Source organism: Panulirus ornatus, chromosome 36 (assembly GCF_036320965.1).
Source record: "Panulirus ornatus isolate Po-2019 chromosome 36, ASM3632096v1, whole genome shotgun sequence".
Taxonomy (NCBI): Eukaryota; Metazoa; Arthropoda; class Malacostraca; order Decapoda; family Palinuridae; genus Panulirus; species Panulirus ornatus.
Genome location: NC_092259.1, coordinates 18,606,884 through 18,632,056, shown reverse-complemented (window position 1 = coordinate 18,632,056; position 25,173 = coordinate 18,606,884). Strand labels below are relative to the sequence as shown.

The 25,173-nt window shown below is 42.1% G+C and overlaps 1 protein-coding gene across 6 annotated transcripts; it reads right to left on the bottom strand.

Moving 5' to 3' along the window:
* Positions 1 to 22,737, bottom strand: LOC139760424 (uncharacterized). Of its 6 annotated transcripts, none has more exons than XM_071683622.1 (3): positions 20,741 to 21,438; positions 4,879 to 5,430; positions 1 to 4,505 (listed from the first exon to the last, which is right to left on the bottom strand). In XM_071683622.1, exon 3 carries the CDS (start codon positions 1,854 to 1,856, stop codon positions 591 to 593), a length of 1,266 nt encoding a protein of 421 aa, XP_071539723.1. In that variant the 5' UTR covers positions 1,857 to 4,505; positions 4,879 to 5,430; positions 20,741 to 21,438; the 3' UTR covers positions 1 to 590. The 6 variants fall into 6 exon arrangements, with proteins under 6 accessions (XP_071539723.1, XP_071539725.1, XP_071539727.1 ...); XM_071683624.1 differs by having other exon boundaries at positions 21,255 to 21,438; XM_071683626.1 differs by lacking the exons at positions 4,879 to 5,430; positions 20,741 to 21,438 and adding an exon at positions 22,691 to 22,737.
* Positions 22,738 to 25,173: the final 2,436 nt, after the last annotated feature.

The following is a 25,173-nucleotide window of genomic DNA, read 5'->3' as shown; positions in this document are numbered from 1 at the left end:
TTATAGATTTTACACTCAATTTATTAATATACAACAAAACCAATACTAAATATAAAAACTTGCTTAATTGATATAAGCTTAATATCTATGTACGATTCTAAACAAAATTCTAAATCAAGCAATGCAAACTGCGTGGAAGAGTTGATGACTATTACTCATTATATTCTTGAATCAAACTCATAAAAAATCTTCTCATTAAACATCAGTCTTATTGCAAAATTAAAGTATCTGTCACTAAAAAAATGTGGCTTCTCCCTTATGGCTTTAAACAAACATCTATCATAAAAAACTGCTATCACAGTCACTCCAGCAGTATTTAAAGCACTCCTTTAACATGAGTCATGCAATGCATATATACTTTTCTAAATAAAATCTGTATCATTGCCTTACTAAGGGAAGTCTTGGGGCTGACAATTTTAACCCCTGATCTCATTAGTGATATATTTCCTCAGAGAGTCCACACACAAGTTCATTATGTGTTGGATGAGTTGTTGCTTTACTGAAGGATGAATAACTGAAAGGTTGAGAGTTTTGTAGTTGTCATCATACTCATTAATCAGCAAAAGTTTTTCACCATCTCAAAGATCAGTTCAAAATTCTTCCTTAACAATGTCTGTGTCACCTACCTCAGTCTTTACAGGTGACTGAGGGACAATCATGACCACTCCTGGGTAGAAATCTGTCTTGTAGACATTGGATTCTTCACTACTAACAACTTCCTGTTTCAAATTCTCAGGACTACTAAACTTCCCCACTGGTAAGTGAGACATCAAATGGTCCTTGGATGTTTGCTGGCAGGACATCTCCTTGCCAAAGTGAGCTTCACTCTGGCAGCCTTTACCAGACTGGATAAACATGGAAGCTTTCCTTCCTTTATGAACTTTCAAGTGCTGCATCAGATAACTCCTTTGGGAGAAGGTCTTCTGGCAATGTGAACATTCATATGGCTTCTCTTCTGTATGAACTTTCATATGCTGCACTAAATAACTTCTCTGGGAGAAAGTCTTTTGGCAATGTGAGCACACACATGGTTTCTTTCCTGTATGAAAAGTTATGTGCTGCACTAAAGTACTCTTCCAGGAAAATGTCTTTTGGCAATATGAACATGCATATGGCTTCTCACCTGTATGAATAGTCATGTGTCGCTTTAAATCCCTCCGATGGGAGAAGGTCTTTTGGCATTGTGAACATTCAAATGGCTTTTCTCCAGTATGAACAGTCATGTGCTCTGCTAAATTACTCCTGTAAGAGAAGGGCTTTTGGCAATGAGGACATTCATATGACTTCTTTCCTGTATGAATAGTCATATGCTGCACTAGAGTACTTCTCCAGGAGAAGGACTTTTGGCAATGTGAACATTCATAAGGCTTCTCTCCTGTGTGAATAGTCATATGCTCTACTAAAGTACTCTTCCTGGAAAAGTATTTCAAGCAATGTGAACATCCATATGGTTTCTCTTCTGTATGAATGGTCATGTGCTCCACTAAATAACTCCTCCGAGAGAAGTACTTTGGACAGAATGAACATCCATATGGCTTGTCTCCGGTGTGAATTTTCATGTGACGCACTAAATCACTTCTACGGGAGAAGAACTTCTGGCACTGTGAACATTCATACTGTTTCTCATCTGTGTGAATTTTCAAGTGCCTTAAAAGACGATAGTGATGGGTAAAGCTTTTTTGACATTGTGTACACCTGAAAGGTCTCTTTCCAGTGTGCATAAACATATGCCTTTTCATGATAGAATTTGATACAAAAGTTTTGTCACACAATGAACATGCCACTCGTTTACCATTCATGGTGTTGTCTTGTAAAGTAACTATGCTGCAATCTATAGCTGCAGCCTGTGACAGCATTAAAAGTTTAGTGAGTGAGCACTAGAGGTAATATCCCAACTGGTGTGGTGGATGTATCACAAGATCAGCAAGTATGTGTGCCAGGCTCAACCAACTCGTGGTCACTTAGTGTCAACTTTAGTGAGATGAAATGCTTACAACCCATGCATGGAGGTCAGTATAATGGCTTCTAGTTTCATGACTTTTCTCCTCTGTGAGGTCAGATGAGGTCAGGCAACCCTAAACCACAGAGAAATGTCATACCTTTCATCCAAACAACAACCGGCTATCTATGACAATTGTTTATTCCTCCCAAATTTAAGTTCCCATTACTCTCACACTTATAAATTTAGCAGCCTAACTGAATGCACCTACCAGTAAACCCCATGCTTATTCCTTACACAGTGAGTCTGCTACTTACATCTGCTTTCAACCGCTACCAAAAATAATGGACTCAGTTTTTTATTGTTAATTCTAAATCAACATCTGAACATTTTCTATTATATATATATATATATATATATTATATATGTATATATATATATATATAATCCTTGGTGATAAAAGGTGACTTTGGGAAGTGGGAGTAAGGGGACTGGAAACCCTTCCCTCCTGTATTTTTTCTTTCCAAATGTATCACGAGGAGGGAGTCTGATGATTTTCCCTCAAAGGCTTAGCTGTCTGTTTCTGATGCTACTTTGCCAAAGTGGGAAACAGCAAACAGATACAAAAATATGAATCTATACATTTATATATCATGCCTGAGGATAAGGAAGAATAACTAGAATACAACACACATACCTCCTGAGTGTCTTCAATGATGACCTAGATGGTCAGGGGTGGGGATTAGGAAATTCTGTCCTCCTGTTACTCAGCTGTCTGTTCCTGACATTACCGCACTAATATAAGAAATGGCTGCCAGAGAGCTCAAGAAATCAGCCACATTCACCAGCTGGAACCTTATATCTTTGGTGGTGTATGTTTGTCTACAAAGAGTAAGTGTAAGTCAGCAGTGGAGTTGATGTTTGGTGTCTTATGAAAAGTCTGTTGTAAGACAACAATTTTGACAATGTGAAAATGTCTAATAGTACTAAACATTAAATATGGTCATTATCATTGAGGAAGAAACATTTTCCTCACCATTTTCACAGGTCTTGTAAATTAATTCACTTTATTAGGATCTTGTTCATGATCTTTATGTAGCCAGGTTCATAAGTCAGTGGTAATTCATGATATTTTTGCCTAGGATGATTTTCTCTTACAACACATAAGCATGTCTCATATCATGGTCTATGATTTGACCCTTTCAGAAAAGAGGGCATAATATTTGATTCCTGTACAATGAGCCCTCATCCTGAATGGTACTCAAACACTGCTAATATACAGAAACCTCAGTCTATTAATTATCTGAGTGTAATAATACCTTCCAGTAAAACATACAACATACAATCAATATTACTTTCATTATTGTTTGTATATTACCCAACAGACCCTTTCTCTAGGGGGTCCAGCACTTTTGATTAAGGCTGCATTACAACTGGTAGCAGGGAAAAGATGTACTTCTTTGGAGTGAGAGGTTCTTCAACAAGACTGTCCTCCAATGATATAACCTTGCCAAAGGTGACTTTTCACCTGTTATCCCTACTCAAAGTTTGCAGCTGTATCTAATCTTGTAACATATGCTATAGTTCATAGGGAACTGGCTTAATTAACCCTACCATATTTTCTTATTGATATAATTCTACTATCTAACTAGCTTTGTTATATGGGTTCTACACTACAAATATTAATGAAATTTTTTTCATATGTATGTAATTTTCTTATAATACTTGTCTTGATATATGGGCTCTGCATTACAAATATTAAACAAAACTATTTGATCACAGTTCAAAAATTACAAGCCCCATTGGTGAGTATATACATAAATCATAAATATACAGAAGTTAAGAATTATGAATATTCACAAAAAAATCTCTATTGTTATCAAATTCTTGAAATTAGTTTTTTGTTACTATTGTTTACAAATAATACCTGGGCAAATGTTGTAATATATGACACTGTTACAGTAAAAGCATATGTGATCGATTGTCTAATCAAGGTAACAACCAAAATTCATGCAGTTTGTAGTAAATATAATGACAGTTTCATTAAATACCCCGAAAATAAAAAAGGGTGCTCACACAGTGGCAGGCAGCTATTCCTGAATTAGGATCCATACAAGTATATTGTAAATCATTGATTAGTTCCCTTTCAGAAAAGGTATCTTATTATTTCTAGGATACATACTACTGATGTTACTACACAACTGCCCTACTATGCTATTTATTTCTCATACTATTTTTCTTAAGAAAGAGCATGAAATTAATTAAAATGTTTCCCCTTTTGCCACTATCACTATACAATTGTGGTTAATACTACTCCTGTTGCTTTTGGGGGTAATGTTAATATGTGCTCTTATATCACTGAAGTTCATCAGCTTCTAATGTTGTTGCTGTTCTAATCATTACAGATCTTTTTTACTAATGGTGTTTCTGTTGTCTAGTTGACTGTATAATTTCTGTATGTTGGTTCTTCATACTGCTAACAATTGCAAAATTTCATTCTTGTGGCACCTTGTTAGTCAGGGAAGCTTGAAGGTGCATATTATGCTTCTCAGTGAAATACCAGGAGCTGTCAAGGATAGAAAAGTAAACATTAGAATTATACACTAAAGGTAATACAGATGAGATTCTTTGCCTTAAGGGCTATGAACAGGGACAGAGAAGAATTTTATTGGCAATGCTGACTATATAACAAGGTCATCAATATCAAGTGCTGACAATATACAGAGCTCATAACTTAATTTATGATATTTGACTCTATGCAGGAGTGAAATGCTTTACATCAGGCACTGTCAGCACATAGAAATTAGATCCTAATATCAAGTGCTAATGACATACTGAGATCAGACCCTTACATCAAATAATAATGGCACTGTATAAAGAAATCAGATACTTGTTTACAGTAAAAGTTACACAGACATCAAACCATGACAAAATCTTACTTGCTAAAGATATCATTTGGTTGTGTGGTCTTGGTAGCATCTTATTCCAGAGGTTTCAAATAATTGAGTGGAAGACAGGAGAGGGAGGTCTTCAAGTTTATTTTCACATAATGATAGGGGATAGGGGATAAAGAATACTTCCCACATATTCCCTGTGTGTCGTAGAAGGCGACTAAAAGGGAAGGGAGTGGGGGGGCTGGAAATCCTCCCCTCTTTTTTTTTTTTTTCCCAAAGAAGGAACGGAGAAGGGGGCCAGATGAGGATATTCCCTCAAAGACCCAGTCCTCTGTTCTTAATGCTACCTCGCTAATGCGGGAAATGACGAATAGTATGAAAGAAAAGAATCAGGTGTTACTGTGATATGTGTTAAAGTGGTAAAAGGCTTGGGTTCATTATCAGTCTGTTTTAGTGGAGACTGATTTATTAGTGGATGCTAACTCCTGGGAAGGAAGAAGGGGGATAATGCTCTTCTGCTTTCCCTCTTTCCTACAATGCTTGACTTAGTTGAGGTTAAGGATATCTTTCATGGTTTGGATCACTGTCATGTGCCACCTGCAGAGACATTCAGATGTAGTAGTTGATTTTCTCATAAATCTGCATGAGGTAACTGAGTACAGTATCTCTGTCTTGTTTATTAAGGTAAATTTCATAAGTTTCTCATATGTCGTCATAGTAAAAGAAGAGAAATTACATATCACAACTATCTAAGCAAATAAACAAAGACTGAAACTTGGAGATAGTGTGTGAACTATCAGTGGGCCCTAACATCTATAGACACATGACAAATTCGAATGAGTGCTTGCTAGCTTATAAGGTTCTTATGTTAACTTACAAAAATTCAGGATTTGATATATGAAAGTCTTTTTCTTACTGAAGCAGTGTCCCACAAACATGAGACATTCTTTCATACACTTTGGCCTACAGCCTCTTTCTAAAACTAATCTGCTGTGGCCCCCTAAAGTTTACATAATGGAAAAAAATGCTTTAATGCAGCACAGACATATGCTCAGCATAAAATTTATTTAGGCCTGATTATTCATCACCAAAATCTTTAGAATTGCTTCCTTATACCTATAAAACCTCAAGTATCTTAGAAATACCTTTAAAGCCCTCAGAATTAGCTAAATATATCTACAAAAGGCAAGAATTACAGTCTAGGTTGCCTAAATTGGCACTTCAAATAGTCTTTGATATTCATAAAAAACAAAATTGTACACATGACAGTGAAAATCTGTATGGCCCTCTTACATATAATGTGGTTCCCTCTGGGCCCTAATGCTTTGTGTGTCCCCCTAGACATATACTGAGACTCCCTAGGGTCCACATGGCCCACTCTTTGAACCACTGCCCTGGAATATTCTCTATAAAATGGGCTAGGACTTCAAACCCTCTATCTTTCTGATGGGGAAACACATGGCTCCCTTCCCATTGCTGTCCTCTCAAGTAGGTAGAGGCAGCTTGCTCATTTCAGACCTGCTTTCAGACAATTATAGACTGTCAAAGATGAGGTTATCAGCCCACTCATTCGTGGCAGTTCAGAGTTCAAGATAACGGACATCAACCCAAAAAGTTACAGTTGGTATAAAGATTTTTGTTTTCTTGAAACATGGGGATGGCATGGCAGGGAAAAGGATCCAGGAAAAAATGCTCATGGGACACTGCCTCAGATAGAGAAGGTATTTCAAATTTCAAAACCTACATTTTTCTTCCCTGCAGTATGTTCTATGAGCATGAGAGCATATCCACATGAAGGAGGAACATTTTGAGAAAAACCTCCAGATAAGAAGACTAAACCCAGGGCAGAAAGAAATATCTTTAACAATGATTCAGAAACACACTAAATTCTGTTTGACAAAGAGGAATCCCTTGATTCGATACAAGGTAGATCCACAATGTCTAATGATTTACGCAAGTTCCAAAGAACCCTCAAGTTGATTTTCTTCGATGAAAACTTTCTGAGGATGGCTATGGCAAAGCCCAACTTCCAGACACATAAAAAATGTTCCCCACAAAAAGGGATTTCAGGGTTTATGGGTGAGCAAATAAATGCTGCCCTCTATTATCTACGGAGAAGTTCAGAAATGCTGCTATCTAAATTATGAAGCTCTCAACCTAGAATTTGAAAGTCTGGTACATCAGAACAAAACCTTTCGTTTATGAAATGAAGAATCTAGAGGAAGTGATAGCTTAGTAGAAAATATATATAGAATACAAAGAGCAAAGAGAGAAGAAAGCCACATGGTCCACTGGTATATGATACCATATAGAGAGCACTTATCTTTACTTATTTTAGTTTGGTAAAGGTTCAAAGAAGTCCTGCACTTCAAACAAAAAATTCTGCTAAAAATTTACAGATTGCTAAACACAAAGAGTGAATAAAGAATCTCTTTTTTTTCTTTCACTATTGTTCACCATTTCCTGAGTTAACAAGACAGTGCTAGAAGCAGACAAAGGAATGGCCTCATTCATTCATATCCACTCTCGCTGTCATATAAAATGCACAAAAACGAATATCCACAACTAGGCCCCTATGACCTTTCCATCGTTTCCCCTGACTGCTTCATATGCCCTGGTTCAGTCAACTGACAGTTTGCTGACCCTATATACCAAACTCACCCAACCCCAAATTGCTCTATCCCTCCATGTCCAATTCAGACTCCTATTTCTCCTTCTCTCTTCCACCTCTGATACATATATCCTCTTTGTCAACCTATTCTCACTTAACCTCTCTATATGTCCATGCCATTTCAGGACACCCTCTTCAGCTTTCTCAACTACACTCTTCTAATTACCACATCTTTCTCCTACACTATTTATTACTTTATTAAACCTTCTCCAACACATACTGTCCTAAAACATTTCATTTCCAGCAGTCACCCTACTTTGTACTATATTATCTAGGTCCCACACCTTGCAAACATATAAAACCATCAGTACAATCATTTCATCAAACATGCCCATCTTTATTCTCAAAGATAATGAATTTTCTTTCCACACACTCCTCAATGCACTCAGGACCTTATACCCTTCACACAACCTATGATTCACTTTAGCTTCCATAGTTCCAATTGCTCCCATGTCCACTCCCTGGTATTTAAATATCCCACTTCCCCCATGTTCTCTCGATGCAAACTCACACCCCAACTAAGCTGTCTCCTTTCACTGCTAAATCTAGCAATTTTGCTTTTAATCACATTTACTCTGCTAAACCAAATACTTTTGCTTATACTTATACATGTGTGGCTGAGGTTGTATGTGATGAATGCATGCCCATGTCCCTCTGTGTGTGGCTGAGGTTGTATGTGATGAATGCATGCCCACGTCCCTATGTGTGGCTGAGGTTGTATGTGATGAATGTGTGCCCACGTTCCTCAGTGTGTGGCTGAGGTTGTATGTGTTGAATGTATGCCCACATTCCCAAGTGTGTGGACGAGGGTGTGTGTGATGAATGTGTGCCCACATTCCCGAGGGTGTGGCTGAGGGAGTGTGTGATGAATGTGTACCCACATTCCCGAGTGTGTGGCTGAGTAAGTGTGTGATGAATGTGTGCCCACATTCCCGAGTGTGTGGCTGAGGTTGTGTGTGATGAATGTGTATCCACATTCCTCAGTTTGTGGCTGAGGTTGTGTGTTATGAATGTGTGCCCATGTTCTTGAGTGGGTGGCTAAGGGTGTGTGTGATGAATATGTGCCTATGGCCTCTGAGTGTGTGGCTGAGAGGTGTGTATGGTGTATGTGTGAGCATGGCTGAGGGTGTATATGGTGTATGTGAGCCAATGACCCCTAAGTGTAAGGCTAAGGGTGTGTATGGTGTTTGTGAGAGCATGACCCCACAGTGTATGGCTGAGGGCATGTATGTTGTATGTGTGTATATGATCCATGGGTATGTCACTGCAGTGCATGTATGTCCACAGCCCCTGAGTGTGTGCCTTATATATGCCCATGGCCCCTGAGTGTATGGATGAGAGTGTGTATGGTGTATGTGTGCCCATGCCCCCTGAGTGTATGGCTGAGGGTGTGTTTGGTGTATGGGTACCCACGATCCATGAGTATGTGACTACAGGTGTGTATGGTGCACGTATGTCCACAGCCCCTGAGTGTGTGCTTTATGTGTGCCCATGGCCCTTGAGTGTGTGGCTGAGGATGTGTGTGGTGTATGTGTCCATGACTCCTGAGTGTGTGGCTGAGGGTGTGTATGATGTATGTGTGCACACGATCTATGAGTGTATGGTGTATGTGTGATCATGACCCCTGAGTGAATATCTAAGGGTGTGTATGGTGTATGTGTGCCCATGACTGAGTGTATGGCTGAGGGATGTGTATGGTGTATGTGTGTCCATGAGTGTATGGATACAGGTGTGTGTGGTTTAAGTGTGCCCACGAACCCTGAGTGTATGCCTGAGGGTGTGTATGGTGTATGTGAGTCTCTGACCACTAAGTTTATGGCTGAGGGTTTGTAAGGTGTATGTGTGAGCATGACACCTGAGTGTGTAGGTGTGGGTGTGTACTGTATGTGTATTGTGTTGTATGTGAGTTTGTGTAAGGTGTATTTGTGCCCAAGATTCATGAGTATGTGACTGCAGGTGCGTTTGGCGCATGTATGTTCACAGCCCCTGAGTGTGTGGTTTTTGTAGGCCCATGGGCCCTGAGTGTGTGGTGTATGTGTGCCCATGACTGACTGAGTGTGTGTATGGTGTAGGTGTGCCCATGAATCCTGAGTGTATGGCTAGGGGTGTGTATGGTGTATGTGTACCCATGGTGTATGTGTGCCCATGACCCTTGAGTGTATGGCCGAGGGAGTGTATGGCGTATGTGTGCCCCTTACCCCTGAGTGTATGGCTGAGGGTGTGTATGACGAGCGTGTGCTCATCACCCTGAGTGTATGGCTGAGTGTGTATGATGTATGTGTGCCCACGATCCATGTGTATGGATGAGGGTATGTATGGTGTATGTATGCCCACGACCCCTAAGTGTATGGCTGAGTGTGCATTTTGTATGTGTCCACGATCCATAAGTGTATGGGTGAAGGTGAAGGTGTGTATGATATTTGTGTGTCCATGACCGCTGAGTGTATGATGTACAGGGCCCATGACCAATGAGTGTATGAGTGAGGGTGTGTATGTTGTATGTTTGCCCATGGCCCCTGAGTTTATGACCGAGGGTGTGTATAGCCTATGTGTGCCCACAGCCTCTGTGTGTATGTGCCCATAATCCATGAGTGTATGGCTGAGGGTGAGCAGGTTGTATGTGTGACCATGACCCCTAAGTGTACGGCGTACAGGGCCCATGATCCATGAGTGTATGGGTGAGGGTGTGTATGTTGTATGTGTGCCCATGGCCCCTGAGTTTATGGCTGAGGGTGTGTACAGCGTATGTGTGCCCACGACCCCTAAGTGTATGGCTGAGGGTGTGTATGGTGTATGTGTACCTACGAACCATGACTATGGGATTGCAGTTGTGTATGGTGCATGTATGTACACAACCCATGAGTGTGTGGTTTATGTACGCCCATGGGCCCTGAGTGTGTATAGTGTATGTGTGCCCACGATCCGTGAGTATGTGACAGCAAGTGTGTATGGTGCATGTATGTCTACAGCCCCTGAGTATGTGTTATACATGTGCCCATGACCCATGATTGTGTGGCTGACGGTGTGTGTGCTGTATATGTGCCCATGACCCCTCAGTGTATGACTGAGGGTGTGTATGATGTATGTGTGTCCACGATCCAGGAGTGTGTGGCTGAGGGTGTGTATGGTGTATGTGTGCCTATGACCCCTGGGTGTATGGCTGAGGGTGTGTATGATGTATGCGTGCCCATAACCCCTGAGTGTATGGTGCATGTGTGCCTATGACCCCTGAGTGTATGGCTGAGGGTTTGTATGGTGTATGTGTGCCCTCGATCCATGAGTGTATGGCTGAGGGTGTGTATGGTGTATGTGTATCCATGACCCATGAATGTATGGTTGAGGGTGTGTATGGTGTATGTGTACCCATGACCCCTGAGTGTATGGTTGAGGGTGTGTATGGTGTATGTGTACCCATGACCCCTGAGTGTATGGTTGAGGGTGTGTATGGTGTATGTGTACCCATGGCCCCTGAGTGTATGGTTGAGGGTGTGTATGGTGTATGTGTACCCATGGCCCCTGAGTGTATGGTTGAGGGTGTGTATGGTGTATGTGTACCCATGGCCCCTGAGTGTATGGCTGAGGGTGTGTATGGTGTATGTGTATCCATGACCCATGAATGTATGGTTGAGGGTGTGTATGGTGTATGTGTACCCATGACCCCTGAGTGTATGGTTGAGGGTGTGTATGGTGTATGTGTACCCATGGCCCCTGAGTGTATGGTTGAGGGTGTGTATGGTGTATGTGTGCTCATGAACCCCGAGTGTATGGCTAAGGGTGTGTATAGTGTATGTGTGCCCATGTCCCCTGAAGATGTGTATGTTGTATGTGTCTCTATAGCTCCTGACTGTATGACTGAGGGTGTGTATGGTGTATTTGTGCACATGACCCCTGAGTGTACGGCTGAGGATGTGTTTGTTTTATGTAAGAGCATGGCCCCTGACTGTATGGCTTAGGGTGTGTTTGGTAGTTGTGTGTCCACGTTCCATGAGTGTATGGCTGCAACTGTGTATGGTGCATGGATGTCCACGGCCCATCAGTGTGTGGTTTATGTGCGCCCGTGGCCCCTGAGTGTGAGGCTGAGGGTGTGTGTCCCTGAGCCCTGAGTGTATGACTGAGAGTACGTATGGTGTGTGTTCTCTCTGTATTTGTGCACATGACCCCTGAGTGTACGGCTGAGGATGTGTTTGTTGTATGTAAGAGCATGGCCCCTGACTGTATGGCTTAGGGTGTGTTTGGTAGTTGTGTGTCCACGTTCCATGAGTGTATGGCTGCAACTGTGTATGGTGCATGGATGTCCACGGCCCATCAGTGTGTGGTTTATGTGCGCCCGTGGCCCCCTGAGTGTGAGGCTGAGGGTGTGTGTCCCTGAGCCCTGAGTGTATGACTGAGAGTACGTATGGTGTGTGTTCTCATGACCCCTGAGTGTATGGCTGAGGGTAAGTATGGTGTTTGTGTGCCCATGATCCATGACTGTATGGCTGAGTGTGTATAGTGTATGTGTGCCCATGACCCCTGAGTGTATGGCTGAGGGTGTGTATGGTGTAGGTGTGCCTACGAACCCTTAGTGTATGGCTGAGGGGTGTGTATGGTGTATGTGTGAGCATGGCCCCTGACTGTATGGCTAAGTTTGTGTATGTTGTTTGTGTGAGCATAACCCGAGTGTATGGCTGTGGGTGTGTATATGTTCCCTGAGTGTATGGCTGAGGGTGTGTATGGTGTGTGTGCCCATGATCCATGAGTGTATGGCTGAGCGTGTGTATGAAGCATGTGTTCCTACGGCCCCTGAGTGTATGGCTGAAGGTGTGTATGGTGTATATGTGTCCATGACCCCTGAGTGTATAGCTGAGGGTGTGCATTGTGTATGTTTGCCCATGATCCAGGAGTGTATGCCTGAAAGTGTGTATGGTGAATGTGTGCCCACGACCACTGAGTGTATGGCTGAGAGTGTGTACGGTGTATGTGTGCCTACAAGCCCTGAGTGTATGGCTGAGGGTGTGTATGTTGTATGTTTGCCCTTGGCCCCTAAGCATGTAGCTGATGGTGTGTGGTGTATAGCTGAGGGTGTGTATGCCGTATGTGTGCCCATGACCCCGAGTGTATGGCTGAGGTTTGTATGGTGCATATGTGCCCATGACCCCCAAGTGTATGACTGAGGGTTTGTATGGTGTATGTGCCCACGACCCATGAGTGCATGGTTGAGGGTGTGCATGGTGTATGTGTACCAATGACCCTTGAGTGTATGGCTAAGGGTGTGTATGGTGTATGTTTGCCCACGATCCATGAGTGTATAGCTGAGGGTTTGTATGGTGTATGTGTGCCTACGACCCATGAGCGCATGGTTGAGAGTGTGTATGGTGTATGTTTGCCCACGATCCATGAGTACGGCTTAGGGTATGTATGGTGTATGTTTGCCTAATGCTACTGAGTGTGTGGCTGAGGGTGTGCAGTGTGTGCGTGAGCCCATGGCCCCTGAGTGTGTGGCTGAGCGTGTGTGGCTCCAATGGCCCTTGAGTGTGCGCCTGAGGGTGTGTGGTGTATGTGTACCCACAGACCCTGAATGTGTGGCTGAGTGTGGTATATGTGTACCTATGGCCCCTGAGTGTGTAGCTGAAGGTGTGTGGTTAAGTAAGACCATGGACCCTAGGAGTGATCCATGTCTCACAGCATTGTCATGAGAAGTGAACCCTAGTTATCATGTAGATGTCTGTGCTAAGACCGATTTATTCCTGGCAAACACCTTTTTTCAGCACATGATCCACAGATATACGTGCAAGAGAAATGATGAAGGAGAAAAACAAAAGGGTTGTACTGACTATGTGGCAATGGGTGAAAGGTTAAGAAAGGTTGTACTGGGTGCTAGAGTTGTGAGTGGAATCTATGGAGATTCTGACCATTTTCTAGTTCTTGTGGAGGTTAGTATCAGGGAGAAGTGGAGGTATGGTGTAAAGAAAAATGGAGAGATAAAAGTGATGGCAAGTAAGAAGATGAATCAGAAAGAACACAAGGAGGAGTACAAGAGAAAGGTGACAGAAAGTTCATATGAAAGAGCAGTTAGTGTGGGATGCAGTCATCATGTCTGAATCAAGTGTTTAAAATGTTTAGAGAAAGACTTAAAGGTTGTAGAATTAGTAACTGGATACAAGGTTTTAAGATAAAAGAATTAAAAAGGGAAATGCATGGTGGATACATGAGATTAGAAATAATGTGGATGAGAAGAAAAAGCATATGGTGCACTGCTAAAAAGGAATGTCCACAGGAAGTTCAGGGAATGCGTAGGGAAGAAAATAAGATGTATAAGTTAAGAAGCTGATAAAGAAAAGCAAAGACAGAGTAGATGAACATTTTGGCAGGAAGTTGAGTGAAAATTTTAAAGAAAATAAAGAGGTTTATTGGAAGGGGGTGAAAAAGAATTAGGTGGATGTATAAAAGGAAATATACATATGACAAGTAAGGAAGGGGAGTTGCAGGATCAAAAGGAGGATGTGAAAGGAAGATGGAAAGAGCATTTTGAAGAACTGATGAATATGAAAGGTGAGGCAGCAGTTGTTACATGCATGAGTATGGAGGATGGAAGGAAAAGGATTACAAGTGCAGGGGCCTATAGCAAGAAGGGAAGTAAAATGCCCATAAGCAGGTTGAAAATAGGAAAGTTACCTGAAAAGGATGGAATTATGGCTGAAATACTGAATAATGGAGCAGAATAGAGCAGATGCTTTAGATATGTAATTTAGCATGGAAGCAGAATGTTGTGCCTGAGGATTGGGAGAAAGCTACTATTGCTCCATTATTCATAGGAAAATGTGTTAAGGACTTATGTAGCAATTGTATGAGAATACATATGTTACGTATGCTAGGAAAAGAGTATGCAAGAGTTACGACTGAAAGAGTGATGGAAGCGACCGAATGCAAAATAAGTCAGGAATAAGGGGTTTCTACACAAGGTATGGTATGTGTGGATCAGGTTTTTGTGGTGAGAATGAATGGAAGAGCTTCTAATGAAAGGTATGATGTATGCAGCTTTTATGGATCTCAAGAAAGCTTATGACAGAGTTGAGTGGAATGTTTCATGGAATGTGTTAAGGATGTATGAGGTACAACTGCTGAATGGCGCCTATCAATTAACACGTAATCCAATAACGGTCTCTGGCCATCTCTCCTACTTACATATGTATACTTATGTATATCTCGCTTTTTAAACCAGGTATTCCCAATCACCAGTCCTTTTTCAGCACATAAATCTACAAGCTCTTCACCATTTCCATTTACAACACTGAACACCCCATGTATACCAGTTATTCCCTCAACTGCCACATTACTCACCTTTGCATTCAAATCACCCATCACCATAACCCGGTCTTGTGCATGAAAACCACTAACACAGTCATTCAGCTGCTCCCAAAACACTTGCCTCTCATGATCTTTCTTCTCATGCCCAGGTGCATAGCTTGCACAAAAGATGCTTGTGGCATGAGAAGTGTGGGAGGTGGGCAGATTCATGTATAATCCACCGAAACCACAACACCCTTTCCACATCCAGGCCCTACAAAACTTTCCATAGGTTACCCCAGATGCTTGACATGTCCTGGTTCAATCCATTGAAAGCACGTCGACCCCAGTATACCACATCGTTCCAATGCACTATATTCCTTGCACGCCTTTCACCCTCCTGGATGTTCAGGCCCCGATCACTCAAAATCTTTTTCACTCCATCTTTCCACCTCTAATTTGATCTTCCACTTCTCCTTGTTCCCCCCACCTCTGACACATATATCCTCTTTGTCAATCTTTCCTCACTCATTCTCTCCATGTGTCCAAACCATTTCAAAACACCCTCTTCTGTTCTCTCATCCACACTGTTTTTATTACCACACATCTCTCTAACCCTTTCATTACTTACTTGATGAAAACTACCTCACATCGCATATTGTCCTCAAACATCTCATTTCCAGCACATCCACCCTCCTCCGCACAACTCTATCTACAGCTCTATATATACACACACACACACACACATATATATGAAGTCTGTTGGGGATGAGAGAGCTTGGGAAGTGAGTCAGTTGTTGTTCGCTGATGATACAGCGCTGGTGGCTGATTCATGTGAGAAACTGCAGAAGCTGGTGACTGAGTTTGGTAAAGTGTGTGAAAGAAGAAAGTTAAGAGTAAATGTGAATAAGAGCAAGGTTATTAGGTACAGTAAGGTTGAGGGTCAAGTCAATTGGGAGGTGAGTTTGAATGGAGAAAAACTGGAGGAAGTGAAGTGTTTTAGATATCTGGGAGTGGATCTGGCAGCGGATGGAAACATGGAAGCGGAAGTGGATCATAGGGTGGGGGAGGGGGCGAAAATTCTGGGAGCCTTGAAGAATGTGTGGAAGTCGAGAACATTATCTCGGAAAGCAAAAATGGGTATGTTTGAAGGAATAGTGGTTCCAACAATGTTGTATGGTTGCGAGGCGTGGACTATGGATAGAGTTGTGCGCAGGAGGATGGATGTGGTGGAAATGAGATGTTTGAAGACAATGTGTGGTGTGAGGTGGTTTGATCGAGTAAGTAACGTAAGGGTAAGAGAGATGTGTGGAAATAAAAAGAGCGTGGTTGAGAGAGCAGAAGAGGGTGTTTTGAAATGGTTTGGTCACATGGAGAGAATGAGTGAGGAAAGATTGACCAAGAGGATATATGTGTCGGAGGTGGAGGGAACGAGGAGAAGAGGGAGACCAAATTGGAGGTGGAAAGATGGAGTGAAAAAGATTTTGTGTGATCGGGGCCTGAAAATGCAGGAGGGTGAAAGGAGGGCAAGGAATAGAGTCAATTGGAGCGATGTGGTATACCAGGGTTGACGTGCTGTCAGTGGATTGAATCAAGGCATGTGAAGCGTCTGGGGTAAACCATGGAAAGCTGTGTAGGTATGTATATTTGCGTGTGTAGACGTATGTATATACATGTGTATGGGGGTGGGTTGGGCCATTTCTTTCGTCTGTTTCCTTGCGCTACCTCGCAAACGCGGGAGACAGCGACAAAGCAAAAAAAAAATAATATATATATATTCTTTTTTTTTTTTTTTTTTTCATACTATTCGCCATCTCCCGCGATAGCGAGGTATATATATATATATATATATATATATATATATATATATATATATATATATATATATTTTTTTTTTTTTTTTTTTTTTTATACTTTGTCGCTGTCTCCCGAGAGAGGCATTTGGACGATTTTTGCAGGGAAAAAATGCAATTGAGTGGGAGAAGTATAAAAGAAAGAGACAGGAGGTCAAGAGAAAGGTGCAAGAGGTGAAAAAAAGGGCAAATGAGAGTTGGGGTGAGAGACTATCAGTAAATTTTAGGGAGAATAAAAAGATGTTCTGGAAGGAGGTAAATAGGGTGCGTAAGACAAGGGAGCAAATGGGAACTTCAGTAAAGGGCGTAAATGGGGAGGTGATAACAAGTAGTGGTGATGTGAGAAGGAGATGGAATGAGTATTTTGAAGGTTTGTTGAATGTGTCTGATGACAGAGTGGCAGATATAGGGTGTTTGGGTCGAGGTGGTGTGCAAAGTGAGAGGGTTAGGGAAAATGATTTGGTAAACAGAGAAGAGGTAGTAAAAGCTTTGCGGAAGATGAAAGCCGGCAAGGCAGCAGGTTTGGATGGTATTGCAGTGGAATTTATTAAAAAAGGGGGTGACTGTATTGTTGACTGGTTGGTAAGGTTATTTAATGTATGTATGACTCATGGTGAGGTGCCTGAGGATTGGCGGAATGCTTGCATAGTGCCATTGTACAAAGGCAAAGGGGATAAGAGTGAGTGCTCAAATTACAGAGGTATAAGTTTGTTGAGTATTCCTGGTAAATTATATGGGAGGGTATTGATTGAGAGGGTGAAGGCATGTACAGAGCATCAGATTGGGGAAGAGCAGTGTGGTTTCAGAAGTGGTAGAGGATGTGTGGATCAGGTGTTTGCTTTGAAGAATGTATGTGAGAAATACTTAGAAAAGCAAATGGATTTGTATGTAGCATTTATGGATCTGGAGAAGGCATATGATAGGGTTGATAGAGATGCTCTGTGGAAGGTATTAAGAATATATGGTGTGGGAGGCAAGTTGTTAGAAGCAGTGAAAAGTTTTTATCGAGGATGTAAGGCATGTGTACGTGTAGGAAGAGAGGAAAGTGATTGGTTCTCAGTGAATGTAGGTTTGCGGCAGGGGTGTGTGATATATATATATATATATATATATATATATATATATATATATATATATATATATATATATATATATATATATTTTCTTTTTTTTTTTGTCTCCCGCGTTTGCGAGGTAGCGCAAGGAAACTGACGAAAGAAATGGCCCAACCCACCCCCATACACATGTATATACATACGTCCACACACGCAAATATACATACCTACACAGCTTTCCATGGTTTACCCCAGACGCTTCACATGCCCTGATTCAATCCACTGGCAGCACGTCAACCCCGGTATACCACATCGATCCAATTCACTCTATTCCTTGCCCTCCTTTCACCCTCCTGCATGTTCAGGCCCCGATCACACAAAATCTTTTTCACTCCATCTTTCCACCTCCAATTTGGTCTCCCACTTTTCCTCGTTCCCTCCACCTCCGACACATATATCCTCTTGGTCAATCTTTCCTCACTCATTCTCTCCATGTGCCCAAACCATTTCAAAACACCCTCTTCTGCTCTCTCAACCATGCTCTTTTTATTTCCACACATCTCTCTTACCCTTACATTACTTACTCGATCAAACCACCTCACACCACACATTGTCCTCAAACATCTCATTTCCACCACATCCACCCTCCTGCGCACAACTCTATCCATAGCCCATGCCTCGCAACCATACAACATTGTTGGAACCACTATTCCTTCAAACATACCCATTTTTGCTTTCCGAGATAATGTTCTCGACTTCCACACATTCTTCAAGGCTCCCAGGATTTTCGCCCCCTCCCCAACCCTATGATTCACTTCCACTTCCATGGTTCCATCCGCTGCCAGATCCACTCCCAGATATCTAAAACACTTTACTTCCTCCAGTTTTTCTCCATTCAAACTTACCTCCCAATTGACTTGACCCTCAACCCTACTGTACCTAATAACCTTGCTCTTATTCACATTTACTCTTAACTTTCTTCTTTCACACACTTTACCAAACTCAGTCACCAGCTTCTGCAGTTTCTTACATGAATCAGCCACCAGCGCTGTATCATCAGCGAACAACAACTAACTCGCTTCCCAAGCTCTCTCATCCACAACAGACTGCATACTTGCCCCTCTTTCCAAAACTCTTGCATTCACCTCCCTAACAAACCCATCCATAAACAAATTAAACAACCATGGAGACATCACACACCCCTGCCGCAAACGTACATTCACTGAGAACCAATCACTTTCCTCTCTTCCTACACGTACACATGCCTTACATCCTCGAAAAAAACTTTTCACTGCTTCTAACAACTTGCCTCCCACACCATATATTCTTAATACCTTCCACAGAGCATCTCTATCAACTCTACCATATGCCTTCTCTAGATCCATAAATGCTACATACAAATCCATTTGCTTTTCTAAGTATTTCTCACATATGTTCTGCAAAGCAAACACCTGATCCACACATCCTCTACCACTTCTGAAACCACACTGCTCTTCCCCAATCTGATGCTCTGTACATGCCTTCACCCTCTTAATCAATACCCTTCCATACAATTTCCCAGGAATACTCAACAAACTTATACCTCTGTAAACTTAGCATTCACCTTTGTCCCCTTTGCCTTTGTACAATGGCACAATGCAAGCATTCCACCAATCCTCAGGCACCTCACCATGAATCATACATACATTAAATAACCTTACGAACCAGTCAACAATACAGTCACCCCCTTTTTTAATAAATTCCACTGTAATACCATCCAAACCCATATATATGTATGAGTCCCCTAAGAAAATAATGAATGGGGTGAAAGTATGAAAGTCAAGAAAAGATTGAGGGACACCATAGTCCTTCTGACCCTGACCTATGCTAATGAATCATGGAAATGAAATGAGTCACAGGGGTCAAGAATCCAGGCAGTGGAAGTAAGCTATCTGAGAGGAGTATGTGGTATAAGTAGATGCAATAAAGAAAGAAATGAAGTGGATTATGAGAGATCTGGTATGGCAGGGAGTGCAAAGGGAATGAATTATGGAATGGTACAGTGGGTGAAACGTAATACTGAGGTAGTATGGGCCAGTGGAAAGAATACATGATGGGGAGTTTATAAGAAGTGTATGATAGTATGTTTAAAGGGGTCATTGTGAGAGGAAGACCAACTGTGACAAGAAGAAATAAAGTGTAAAAATACTGGAGAGAGAGAAATGGTGGATGAATGCAAGGAATGGAATATGCCTGGCAGGTATGTAAACACCAATATACATGCAGATTCTTTTCCTGTGACCACTCCCTTGATGGGAGTTCCAGGAGAGAATGGGTCTCAGAGGTATAGATAGCTAGATAGATAGATGGCTTTTCTGTAGTACAGAAATTAGATTTGGTGTGACATTTAAAGATGGAATCCCTGGTGAATTTTCATAAAGTAAAAAACGAAGGCACAGCAGAAAGGAGATTGCAAAACAAACTCTTAAGTATGCAATACAGAGTTAATATAAACAAACACTGTTAGGTGTCTGGGTCACTTGTGGTATTGCAGGTGTACTTTGCCCACTCTACTTCAATCCTCTTGTATCTTAGTGTGTTGCTGTACTTTGTTGTTTAGATACAAAATCAGTCACATACAGATGGAGGTAACACAAACTCTCAGTGAACAAACCTTCCAGAAACTGAATGCAAGACATAATAATATTCACATTTTTTAAAAATAACATGGAAAATACACTAAATTTAGGTTGCTTAGGAAAGTTAGGTAAGACTTAAATAGGCTCTATTTATTTCCCAGTGTGTCCCTTACTTTTACCTATTTTTCCACACATTGAAAGCCCTCCCGATCATCATTATCTATGACCATAAGACAAACAGGAATGTTCCAAATCATGTTACTCTGGTCTAATTAACTTTTACAGTTAACTAAGAGCTAATACATTTCTTCCAAATAATATATATCTGTGGTGCCCTGAAACTGGAACTTTATAGTCCAAGGCAACTGTTTTTGCTCAACACAGCAATTGCTCTTTATGTTTCAGATGCTTTTAAAATTTTAACAAGACTTATATAAATCTCACCGCAATGATAGCTGAAATATGCCACCATTCTATCTTGCTGGGGATCGTTTTGTCCTCTGTTTGTTGGCATACACCGTGTCAATGTTGGTGCATTTTCGTAAATGTGAGTGGTATAACTCAATCAGATTAATGGAAATTGAACTGCAAATTTACCATACATACTCCTATCGCCTTCTTTGCCACTATTCAATAAATCATAATGCTCAAAAACACGTTCTGCAGGTATTTCCTTTGTCACAGCAAAGTATGTACAGCACCTAGGGGCATAATTAGTGATTTCCTAAAGGTTACTCCGATGTGGATGGAATATGAACTAGGTTATATCTACTTTCACCAAGCTATTAACAGTCAGGAATTAAACTCGAATTTCGTCCGTCTCTTGATTACCCTCCTTTACGACTTTCGTTGATCATTTAATAAATTTATCCATAATTCATTCTTAGAGCCCGTAATGATGATCGTCAAGAATCACACAACTTATAATAATGTTGTCATTAAAGGAGTTTGATATCACCTCATTGATGACGTTTATCAACGTTATATTGGTGAAGGATAACACTAGAGATGTTTGTTATGATAGCAGCGAACGTGTCCAGAAACCTAAAGTGGCAACGAACACGTCCAGCCATCGCATTAGACAGCGAACACGTCCACCCTACACATTAGACAGCGAACACTTCTAACCACCACACTAGACAGCTAACGCATCCAGCCACAACAATAGGCAACAAACATCCAGCCATCACAACTACCTGCAAACAAGTCCAGCGACTACACCAGACAACGATCACGTCCACCCACCAACCATACAACGATCACGTCCAGCCACCAACCAGGCAGCAAACACGTTCAGCTACTACACAAGAAAACGATCACGTCCAGCAACCAACCAGACATCGAACACGTCCAGCCACTACACTAGACAACGATCACGTCCAGCCATCAACCAGACAGCGGACACGTCCAGCCACTACACTAGACAACGATCACGTCCAGCCACCAACCAGGCAGCAAACACGTCCACCCACCAACCAGGCAGCGAACACGTTCAGCTACTACACAGGAAAACGATCACGTCCAGCAACCAACCAGACATCGAACACGTCCAGCCACTACACTAGACAACGATCACGTCCAGCCATCAACCAGACAGCGAACACGTCCAGCCAATACACTAGACAACGATCACGTCCAGCCACCAATTAGACAGCGAACACGTCCAGCCCTACACCAGACAACGATCACGTCCAGCCACCAACCAGACAGCGATGACGTCCAGCCACCAACCATACAACGATCACGTCCAGCCACTACACCAGACAGCGATGACGTCCAGCCACTTCGCCAGAAGCGATCACATCCAGCCACCAACCAGACAGAGAACAAGTTTATCCATGACATTAGATAGCAAACACGTCCACCCTACACATTAGAGAGCGACAATTCTAACCAGCCACAACAATAGACAACAGACACATAAAGCCATCACGCCGAACCGCAAAAACGTCCAGCCATTACACCGGAACACGATCACGTCCAGCCACCAACCAGACAGCGAACAGGTCCAGCCACTACACCAGACAACGATCACGTCCAGCCATCAACCAGACAGCGAACATGTTTATCCATCACATTAGACAGCGAACATATTCACCCTACACATTAGACAGCGAACACGTTCACCCTTCACATTAGACAGCGAACACTTCTAACCACCACATTTGACAGCTATTTCATCCAGCCACAACATTAGACAACAAACACATCCACCCATCACACCAAACCGCAAACACGTCCAGCCACTACACCAGACAACGATCACGTCCAGCCATGAACCAGGTAGCGAAAACGTCCAACCAGTACACCAGACAACGATCACGTCCAGCAACTAACCAAGCAGCGAACATGTCTTGCTACAACACCACACAACAATAACCTTCAGCCACCAACCAGACAGCGAACACGTCCAGCCACTACACCAGACAACGATCACGTCCAGCCACCAACCAGACAGCGAACACGTCCAGCCACTACACCAGGTAACGATCACGTCCAGCCACCAACCAGACAGCGAACACGTCCAGCCACTACACCAGACAACGATCACGTCCAGCCACCAACCAGACAGCGAACACGTCCAGCCACTACACCAGACAACGATCACGTCCAGCCACCAACCAGACAGCGAACACGTCCAGCCACTACACCAGGTAACGATCACGTCCAGCCACCATCCAGACAACGATCACGTCCAGCCACCAACCAGACAGCGAACACGTCCAGCCACTACACCAGACAACGATCACGTCCAGCCACCAACCAGACAGCGAACACGTCCAGCCACTACACCAGACAACGATCACGTCCAGCCACCACACCAGACAGCGAACACGTCCAGCCACTACACCAGGTAACGATCACGTCCAGCCACACATTAGATAGCGAACACTTTTAACCACCACACTTGACAGCTAACGCATCCAGCCACACCAATAGACAACAAACAAATCCAGCCATCATACCAAACCGCTAACACGTCCAGCCACTACGCCAGACAGCGAACACGTCCAGCCACTAACCAGACAGAGCAAGGTTATTAGGTACATTAGGGCTGAGAGACAAGTCAATTGGGAGGTAACTTTGAATAAAGAAAGACTGGAGGAAGTGAAGTGTTTTAGATATCTGGGAGTGATTTGGGAGCGGATGGAACCATGGAGGTGGAAGTGAATCATAGGGTTGAGGAGGGGGCGAAGGTTCTGGAAGCGTTGAAAAATGTGTGGAAGTTGTCAACGTTATCTTGGAAAGCAAAAATGGTTATGTTTGAAGGAGTAGTCGTCCCAGCAATGTTGTATGGTTGCCAGGCGTGGGTTATAGATAGAGTTGTGCGCAGGAGGTTGGATGTGCTGGAAATGAGATGTTTGAGGACAATGTGTGGTGTGAGGTGGTTTGATCGAGTAAGTAATGTAAGGGTAAGAGAGATGTGTGGTAATAAAAAGAGTGTGGTTGAGAGAGCAGAAGAGAGTGTTTTGAAATGGTTTGGTCACGTGGAGAGAATGAGTGAGGAAAGATTGACCAAGAGGATATATGTGTCAGAGGTGGAGGGAACGAGGAGAAGTGGGAGACTGAATTGGACGTGGAAAGATGGAGTGAAAAAGATTCTGAGTGATCGGGGACTGAACATGCAGGAGGGTGAAAGGCATGCAAGGAATAGAGTGAATTGGAAGGATGTGGTATACCGGGATGGACGTGCTGTCAATGGATTGTACCAGGGCATGTGAAGCGTCTGGGGTAAACCATGAAAAGTTTTGTAGGGCCTGGCTGTGGAAAGGGAACTGTGATTTCGGTGCATTATTCATGACAGCTAGAGACTGAGTGTGAACGAATGGGGCCTTTTTTGTCTTTTCCTAGCGCTACTTCACGCACATGCGGGAGGGAGGGGGTTGTCATTTCATGTATGGCGGGAGGGAGACGGGAATGAATGCACTTTCGTGTAGTAATCACATCATCAGGGGAGACACAACAGAGAAATATAGCAGTCAGTTGATATACAACGAAGAGACGTAGCTAGGACGCCATTTGTTAAACATGTGATTGTCCAAAACATCAACGAGCGTTCATAAACTTATCATTTTACAAATTTTTTCAACAATAAAGTTATCTAATTTGGATAGACCATCACTAATATTAAGATTATAATTCTTTGTGTATTTAATGATAGAAGATTCAATGATATTTCTCTTGGTAATAGAGTTAGAGTTAATAACTGAGATGGCGTTACTCCAGTCAATATAATGATCATAGTTTTTAACGTGATTAAACAAGGCATTTGATTCTTGTCCCGTTCTTATACTATATTTCTGTTGTTTAAGTCAAACAGAAAGATCCTTACCAGTCTGACTAACATAAAATTTATCACAGTTTCCACAAGGCACTTTATAGATGCATCCAAGAGAATTTTCTGGTGAATTCCTGATTAAGATATTCTTTATAGTAGTATTGTTGCTAAAGGCAACATTTACATTAAAGGATTTAAGCAACATGGGAATCAAAGTGAAGTTATTATTAAAAGGGAGAACTAAAAGATTCTTGGTGTCAATAGGAGGTTTGGGCTCAACTCTATAAAATGATTTCTTTGCCAACTTAAGGGACTTATCAATGAAAGATCTAGGGTACTTTAACTTAGATCCAATAGAACATATCTTCTCAAACTCATCATCAATAAACTCTGGACTGCAAATACGTAATGCCCTAAGGAACATAGATTGAAATGATGATAATTTAACTCTGTCATGTTGAGATGAGTAATAATGGATATATGAGCATACATTGGTGGGTTTTCTGTATATGCTAAACTTAAACTTGTTTCCTTGTCTATGGATCATGCAATCTAAAAATGGTAACATACCATTATTTTCATTTTCTACAATAAGTTT